General features: G+C 37.6%; 1 protein-coding gene across 1 annotated transcript; it reads left to right on the plus strand.

The window, feature by feature from the left end:
* The first annotated feature begins 1,290 nt into the window (after positions 1-1,290).
* LOC133738301 (golgin IMH1-like) lies at positions 1,291-5,845 on the plus strand. The gene is made up of 15 exons (XM_062165815.1): positions 1,291-1,563; positions 2,010-2,137; positions 2,229-2,300; positions 2,374-2,487; positions 2,948-3,016; positions 3,107-3,163; positions 3,641-3,694; positions 3,768-3,830; positions 3,947-4,009; positions 4,114-4,278; positions 4,366-4,521; positions 4,938-5,018; positions 5,125-5,186; positions 5,318-5,439; positions 5,545-5,845. The coding sequence occupies exons 1-14, from the start codon at positions 1,386-1,388 to the stop codon at positions 5,391-5,393; spliced, it is 1,338 nt and encodes a 445-aa protein (XP_062021799.1). The 5' UTR covers positions 1,291-1,385; the 3' UTR covers positions 5,394-5,439; positions 5,545-5,845.
* The last annotated feature ends 3,545 nt before the right edge of the window (positions 5,846-9,390 follow it).

Genomic DNA, 9,390 nt, shown 5'->3' on the forward strand with positions numbered 1-9,390 from the left:
GTGCTTTATGATCGATAACGTCTCTTAGTGTCACATACTCAGGTTACAAGTGTGAAGGATGTTGTCATTTCAAGCTCGTCCCCTCAGTTTTTAGCGGTGCATTTCAATGTCAAGATAGTACAATGTGCGGTTCTCTCAAAAATGTGGTGGCAACTTTGGCAAGTATGTAAGGATTGTTAGGTAAGTGCATGCCTTCCTATTGGATTCGTCCATGCACTGTGTGTCTTTCGACACTACAAAGTTGTGTTTTGTGATAGCGTTTGGAGAACGTGGATTGTGATGTAGTTGCTCTTGTTTAGTTTGATAAGAGGATTAGTCTTCCATTAGGAAAAGTGATGACAATTCGTTAGCAAACTACAATATGGTGGTTGTTTCAATTGCTTAGCCATAATTTAGCTTCTCATATGTTGTTCATCTCAAGTGATTCGGAAAGGGAAAGGCATGGCTTGAGCCTTGATATTTCTTTTCTTTAGCATTTGGTTGCAGGTTGTGCATTGGGATTGGTAGGATGATTTGTCTTGTTGGTGTCTAAGCAAGCAATATGTATATTTTGGTTTCTTGTATCACAATTACATTGAGAGTTGGAAATGTCACAGATGTTATCCCGTTATAGTACTTTCTTTTTTGCTTTTTAATACCGTTCGTGTCTCTAATAGGCTGTTTGGGGGTTTATTTTTCATTCTTTATGTAATGGAATTAAGTTATATATAGTTAAAAAAAAACATAGAACAAATCAACACAAACTTTTTATCTTAGTTTTTTACAGCTTACAGGTGACTTTTACTTTTTACATATAAAAACACGGGGTTGTTGAATTTGGACTTTCTTTTTGGACCAAAGTCTATTCTAGATTGGATCTCCAATTAAATTATACAATTATTATTTAGGTGATACTCTTTCGGTTTGTAGCTAGTTGTTGCCTTTCTCTAAACTAAAAGCGAGAGCCATGCCACGACCCACCCACGAGCCCTTCGATATTTCCAAACTATTATTTCCCATCTCTTTCTTTTTTTCTCCCTTTTATTTACTTTCTCCGGCTAACATCACCGACCCCACCAACCCAGTTCTGTGAACCAAAAACCACCCAGCTAACCCCCGGCGCCACGCGTCACCAATCCACGCCCTTCCTTTCCCTTTCCCCTTCCTTTTCTCATCAACACGTGTCCTGTCACCGGAAAATCAAACCGCTGGAAAAAAATAGCTTCCTCTTTTGGTAAAAAAAGATTTTCTAGTGTAACCAAAAAAAAAAAAAAAGATTTTCTAGTCTAATATTCAGAATCTCTTTTAATATTAAAACACATTTTGTTGGGAGAACTGAAACGAAAGCCCGTATTGAAAAACCCAGACTCTCTCTCTGAGTTTTTGTGGATGCGATTTTCGAATCTATGGCGTCCTCAAAGCTCTTGATTCTCTCGGTCTTTCTGGCCCTAGTTTTCTCGCAAATTAGGGCTGAGGCTTCAGTCAAAGAAGATGAGCCACTGGAAGTAGTCCGATCGGACGGCCCTGATTCGTCCGCGCTGAAGATCGAGTTGGATCAACTCAGGTCGAAGATCCACTCGCTCGGTTCGTATTTCCACTACTCTAGGGTTTCGTTTGTGCTGAAAATTGTTAGATTTTGCAACTGTTTGATTCTCCTCGGTTTCATCGCTGAGCCGAGTAGATGATACTAGAACTTGAGATCTTTCTGTTTGCGAGTTTTGAAGTGATGGAATTTAGTTTGTGTTGCTAGTTTGTGGAATTTGATTCATAACAATAGGTTGAGCTATGAGGTTAAGTTGCAGAGGATTTAGTTACTTTGAGTAGAAATGATTTTCAGAATGTTAGTGTTTTACTGAAGAGTAGTCTGTTGTTTTCTTGTTAAAATCGTTGTTTTTGGTATATTTATAATCAGCGTTAGCGAAACAGTTTTTGGAGTTGTTATTTTGATGTGTGGATGCACTGAATGTTGCATTGTTAGTGCTGCTTGTGCTTGTTGGCTGACGGTTTGCATCATTTTCTGATTTTTGAAGAATTTGAAGTGGAGGAGAAAGTTAAGCAACTTCACAGTAAGGATGAGATAGTAGAACAGAAGAATAAAATCATTCAAGTGAACTCGGATGTCATCATGGCTCTGCAGAAAGAAGTTGATTCTCTCCAGGTTGGGCTTTTTCGTTAAAGTTAAGATGTCTCTTGGTATTGGTTTCTTTTGTACAATTTTTAACTTGTTCATGCTGTGTTATTGTATTTAGAAAAAAGGGTCGCTGGATGTTGAGAAGCAGGTTGGCGAGGCTCATGCACGAGCTGGTGAATTAGAGAAGCAGGTTTGTTATAGTCAAGTGAACTAATGTAGCCCGTGATAACCACCACATTGTAAATTCAATCCTCCTTTTGCAGGTTGACAAACTTAAAAAGGAATTGGAAGCACAACATAAGGAGAAAGAGGCCTTGGAAGCCCGTGCCAATCAAGCTGAGAAGAAGATTGACGTTTTGATCTTGAAAATAGATAAGGTGAGTTATTGATTTCTCATTGGAGAAGAAAACCCATTTATCGCTGAATGTGCTCATTAAAAGACTTCCTAGTAGTGCGGCTTATAATGAATGATGCGTGTTGCATTGCATAAGTTTTCTTTGCGTGGTCACCATATCTTCAGAAGTCCATGCATATCTGTATGAAGTTGCCTAACTCACTGTAGTTCTGCCAATCGATTCAGTAGTTAGTATCATCCTTTCTCTGTTAGTATGTAACCAGAATTGTTGATGCAAATGTTTCTCTATGGAATCTAAACTTCTAGTGGATAAAACAACAATAATAATCCACTACAATGTGAATACAATCAGGCTATTTTATATTTTTAAGTTGCATTTTTCTTCTACTTTTGCATGGTTTCTTATTTTGACTTTCTTTACTAGTATATTGTAATGCAACATGAAATCGGGGATGGTTAACGATGTAGTTACTTCTTTACAGATCGAGAAGACTAATGATGAACAAAAGACCAAAATTCGAAATACTGAGCGTGCTCTTAAAGTTGCTGAGGTAATTTTTAGGTGCTCTATTAAAGCTCATATTATTCTAGATGTTGATTATGGTGCTTATTGACAATCTATCTTCCATGTTCATCTTCAGGAAGAAATGTTGAGGGCAAAGTTTGAGGCTACTTCTAAAGCAAAAGCGTTAACAGAGGTATTGGTTAGATTTTACCCATATGTGGTTGTATTTATGTTCTTTATGAGCTAGTTGCGAACTAAAAAAAAATCTGAGTAGTATTTCTTGAGAGAGTAGAACAGTAAGGTTTTGTTTAAGCTTATCAGTGAATCAGGGTTCCTTAAGATCCTAGAAAAAAACAGGCTTACTTGAGAACTTCTGGCTGTAATTTGAGGCATGACTGCTACTTTTATCTTTAGTAATGCATGCGATTAGCAGATAATACCTGTTAAGTTCATTTGGAAATTGTCTGCAGTAATTTAGGTAACATATCCAATTGAGTTGGTTTCTTTATATGATCATGAAAATGGCTTTGGGTCCTTCATACTCCATGCATTTTCTGGTAGCGTTATATGATATAGGTTCACACATCTTTTCTCTACTATCATATTGTGTGGTAGAAAATGTGATTAGGTTTCATTTGCAAGCCCTGATACATGGTGTGAATTAAATCAGGTTCATGGTGCATGGCTTCCACATTGGCTTGCTGTTCATTTCGGCTATTGTCAGGTAAACTTAAATCCATTTTACAATTGTAAAGATAAGCTTTTATCAAGGAGTTGAAGTTATTATCAACTTGCAGTCCTTTGTAGAGAAATACTGGAATGAGCATGGAAAACCTGCTGCAGAGGTGGTGATTCAGAAGGTATTACAATTAATTTCAGAATGGCCATTTGAAGACTTTGCTGTATTAATAGTTTATGCTGATTGGAGATCATCCTCTGCTTATTAAATGACGTTCTCCGTATTCTTAATTGTCAGGCCCTGGAGAAAAAAGTTCAAGCTGGAAAGTGGGCTGAACCCCATGTGGAAGCAGTTAAAACTGTAAGCTAGGGTACATTATTTCAATTTCAGTTTAAATGATAGTATGGTTTGTCTACTAAACTTGAGTTCCCTCCCTTTTACCTTCACTGTCCTATCTCTTAAAGAAATGGATCCCGGCAGTCAAGGAACAGTGGTCATTGGCGAAAGATTCTGTTGAACCTCATGTGCAATCACTAAGAACAAAGTCTATTGAAGCTTATAAGACATCAAAGAGTACATTAGCTCCCCATGTTATAAAAGCACAAGAGTTTGTTGATCCTTACTTTCAGGTAAATTTCTGTCGTATCCATTTTTTGGTTTTTTTTGTTTATCTGCTTTGCTACATGCAGCTCACAACAGTGTTTTTGGGGTGGCAGGAGGCAAAAAAGTTCAGCAAGCCATATGTTGATCAGGTAGCCACTGTTGCAAAACCTCATGTTGAAAAAGTTAGAGTGGTGTTGAAGCCCTATACAAAGCAGGTTGTTCAGGCCTACGAGAAGTTTCTCAAATCCGCTTCAACATATCATCATCAGGTATCAGCATCAATCTGGCAAAACCTACCCTTCATTATGTGATTATTAGATTCTAGTTGTTTCTGAGGTAGACTGTAGCATGTCATATATATTTCTCCCTTTTCTTTTCCTTATTTGATACCCAGAATTGCATTTTGAATTTGTGATTATGTTCATCTCGACATCTGTTTATAATCTCTAATGTAGTATTGATTGCATCAAACAGAGGGCCCTTTTACTGTATTTTCCTGAACGATACGAGTTGTTTAATTGCAAGTTTTGTTTTTTCTTTGTTTTTATGTTTTCTTTTTCTTTTCTAGAAATGCTGACAAGGCTTTTTGATATGGAATCTTGTCCGTTGTTTCTACTTTCAAGTCTTACTAGATGTACCCTTGTCTTAAGCCCATAATTTATAGTATTAATATAATTTCTTCAAGGTTCAAACTACCGTACGAGATACACTGAAAAAGCATGAACTGACAAGACCTCTTGCTACGAAAGAGTTGGAGTGGTTTGCGGTATGTGTTATGAAATTTGTTTCTTTTTGCAGTTTTTTTTTCTTTCCTCCGGTTCTTTTTATTTGAAATTTTAGTACCTAACTGAGTAGTAATTTAAATCTTGCAGGCCTCTGCTTTGTTGGCACTTCCCATCTTAATTCTGTTCAGAGTTCTATCCTCAATTTTCTGGTTCGTTTCTTATTCTTTTTTTCTAATTAGGTTTGCGGGCTGAAATGGCAATTAAGGTTCTAAGATTCCGTTTTCATATACAAAAAGCTATCCCAACCTTTGTAACTTGCTGATCACAAATTTTTATGCAGTACAAAGTCAACGAAACCTGTACGGAGTACCCACCATTCACGTCGCAAGGCCAAAAGGGGTCATCCAGACAAGTAGATTGCTGCTAGTTTGTTCACACGACTCGTTTCTGGGAATTGTTACGGTATACTTTTTGAAACAGATTGTGCCAACCCCTCTCCCATTTTGATAATGTGATATAAATTTCAATGTTGCTTTACTTAGTAGTCAGTGCTTTCGTTTCTTGCAGGCTGGTTTGTGCTATGGCAGGGGTATATGTGAAGCTATATTTTGTTGTCGATCAGATGCAGCCCTTGTGTTGTTTAAATCTTTTGCTTACATGTTAGAATCTGGCATACCAACAAAGTAGACACTCAGATACGTCTAGGAGGAGGACATCTAGGAGGAGGGAGTTAATGTAGTGTGGGTGTTCCTTGTTTATGTTGTTATGAGGTGTATTTTATTTTTTATTCTTACAAGTTCTCAGGCCAAAAGACTGTCGTGTTTCACACGTTTCGTTGTTAATTATAACATTGGTTGTTTTAGTTTTATTTTATTGATTGTGAAGAACCGTGAAGAATCCAATGGTTTGGTGTCATTGATTGTGAAGAACCATGAAAAATCAAATATTTTAGTGTTATGGCCAAGAAATTTATTATTGATTTTTGTAAAATGAATATGTAGACTTCATTTCACACTGGGCTGCATTCTTATTCATCCCACGTGCTGATTTGTGAGAGCAAACTATAAGAATATGTTGAGCTTGCATTTGTTAGTGAATCACTGACTTAGCGCTCTCTGCTAGGGTGTAGGAGCGTCTTTCCTTCGTGGCTTAGTCGTCTCCAATACTTTCTTCCTTGCTTTGTCAATGGGGGTCATACAGGCCTTGCTCTGCTCCTTGTCGTCGCTGTTTTTGTTGATGGCTTTGGTGTGATTGTTTCAGGATTGAACATAGTGCCTGTTGGGGATTCTTGCCCTCAAGTGGTGGTGGTTACTGGTGATGGGGGTGGGGGTGGCGGTTTTTGTCCATGTCGTTGCGAGTGGGGTAATGAAGCACCTCACTTTGTTGGAAGGTTACAACTCCTTTTCTGGTGGAGGTGATCGACGGTATGATGCCGACGATGTTGGAATTCGTCAGCGGTGGCCTGGCTTGACGATTGTGCTGGCCTTGCCCTATGACGATGACGGCAATGGCAGGGATATCAGCGATCGTGGAGAGCATAGGTAGAGCTGGTTTGCCCGGACTTGGGCTCCTTTTCTGCTGCCTTCATTGGGACTGGTGGCTTTGGGAGTTCGGGGTCATTGCTCCTGGCCAAATTTTAGGGTCGGCTCTTTTGCCAGGTGAAGGCTGGACGTTTGCCCAAGGTTACGCATTTGCCCATCCATAAGAACTAACCGAAGGGCCATTGGTGGTAAAGTACTAGAGCTAGTCTCCCACGTTTTTGGGGGTGTCAATGAGCTCAACTCTACAAGATTCTCGTTATTCCCGTCCTCCTCCCATTCCATGGGTTCCTCTTCCTCTGATTACATTAGCAAACTGAAATGAAGAATAGTTTTCAACATCAACAATTTATCCAACAAAAATCGGACTTAATAAGCAGTCCCATGCTGTAACCATTTCCATTCCAAAATCAACATCACTACAAAGGAACCGAATATCACAACTCTTAACAACCAACCCAAAATTCACAATAAAACTTTCAACCAATTTCAGCACCAATCACACTTACGGAGACTTAAAGCTTGTCATTCACATTCCTTGCTCCTTTTATCTTTACCTCATACTAGGCCCACATTTTTGCCATGGTCTGTGCTTTATGGAGGAGCTTTGGGTGGCAATACTCGTTCAATTTCAATAGATTAATATATGAACATGTAATAGTTGGACTCGATAAGATTTCAAGATAATTCACAACAATCGAGTCTATGAGAGCAAACCAAATAAACCAGACTCGATAAGATTTAAAGAGAAGGATCAAGTATCAAGTATCAAGTCTATGCCCTATGGAGGAGCTTTGGGTGACAATACTCGTTCAGTTTCAATAGATTAATACTAGCATTTCTTCACACATGCTCTGCATGTGCAATTTTCAACTGAGTCTATAAGGCCCCGTTTGGATGGCAGGAAATCATGGTATGGAATGGGAATTAATTTCATTTTCCATTCAGATGTGTTGTTTGGTTGTAAATAGAGATTGGAAAGGAAATAAAAAATGAGATTTGACTGGAAATTGACTCCCTCATAAAGCCTGAATTGAATTACCTAGTTAGGGGTGGTATTCTAATTCCATTTCTCCCTGTCAAAGGCAAAATTACATAAATTGCCCCTCTAAAAAAATTAAATCCCCCCGCCATTATTCTTTTCGGGATCATAGTTCCCACTATTGGATCAACATATAAGATATCGCATAACCCTTCTTCTTCCTACAACTGCCGTCGTCTTCTTTAAGCAATTTGTCGAAGTCTTCTACTAACAAAGGTAATCTTCTACAGAATTATTTTTGTTATTTTTTATTTTTTAATATATTCTCTTCGAATTCCTTTCTTCTGCTCCTGAAGGAAAAAGATGATACATCAAGAATATGATTATCTTCTTCTTCAGATCTGAGCAAACAAGATACAAGTTTTTCATTTATGATTATCTATTGTTTTATGTATGTTTCGATCAATTTTGTGGGATTGTTATTGGATTACGAATGATAGAATACTTGTTTCAGTGAATATGAGTTCTTATTGGTTCTTGTGTCTGGTGAAAAGTGAGTTCAAAGGTCGATCTTCTCTCTATTTTATCTGTTCATCTGGAATAATTGTACCTATTTTTTTTGTTCTTTATCATTTGAGTTTGACGTTCATTTGATTACAAGATTAGAAACACCATTATGTTTATATAACATGAATCATCTACAATTGGGTCAAGTCCCTATATACAATATGATAGACGTAAGCAATTTCTGTGGTTTTTTTGTTTTGATGTTATATTTGTACTTTAAATTAGTAAAAGGGTGTTATTAGAAATTACAATTTTCTATTTCATTCTTATGACTTACCAAACACTACGATAGGAATGGAAAAATTAATTCCAGAATCTAATTTCCAATATGTTCCAAACACCCACATGGAAATTCCAAAACCTATTTCATTCCATATCAGTTTGGAAAGGAAAATAAATCCTTTTCATGTTTCGACATTCCGGCCAACCAAACGGGGCCTAAGTGCAACCAAATAAACTAGACTCGATAAGATTTCAAGAGAAGGATCAAGTATCAAGTCCAACAACATCAGGTACTGCGGCTACAAGGGCAGCTGCAGATCTGTGGGTGAGGAAGTTTTCTCACCTAGGGTTTGCTTTGTTTGGGCTTGTTGGGTTTGCTATGTTTCTTGGGCCTGGTTTTGTGCTACACAATAAGGCCTTTGGAATTTCGTGGGCTTGGTTTTGGGCTCATGTTAAAACCAGCATATTTTTCATTTTAGTTTGGGGTCTCAATCTTATTTTACAAAAGGATAATGGGCTTATTATTATTATTATTATTTTTTTTTATGAGACTATCGATAAGGAAAATAAATGTTTCGTTGTTAAATTTTTCGTCTTCAGAGGTCAAGTTTCTTTGTCTTGGGCTTAATTAAAAAATGGTGGGTGTACTTGGGGAATATTGTTTGTAGTATACTCGTGGGAGGTGCTAGAGTAGTGTGTGCTAAGTAATGACTATTTTTGACAGCCCCTCAGGAGTAAGTAATTATTGTATTGCTTGCTGAATTAATAAATGATAACATTTTTGCCTCAAAAATCCGTTGATAGGTAATGGATTCTTGAGAGAGCCGTGTTGGTCTGTCCTCGATGACTGGAACCAGATATTGGTGCTTCTTGTTCTTTCAATTACGGTCAGAGTGCTTAGATTGCTAGTACTCGTAGCACTACTCTGGGTGATTACCAACCATGATGATAAAAATAGGCAACTCGATCAGAATGATGCAGCTAGCACTATCAAAGATAACAGTTCTTATAATTTGGATTATTATTTAAACATATTTAAACGATATGGATATACTCATATAAGCAAGAAGACCAAGCTGTTACTAAAAGGCATACAGTAGTCAA

Source organism: Rosa rugosa, chromosome 3 (genome assembly GCF_958449725.1).
Source record: "Rosa rugosa chromosome 3, drRosRugo1.1, whole genome shotgun sequence".
Taxonomy (NCBI): domain Eukaryota; kingdom Viridiplantae; phylum Streptophyta; class Magnoliopsida; order Rosales; family Rosaceae; genus Rosa; species Rosa rugosa.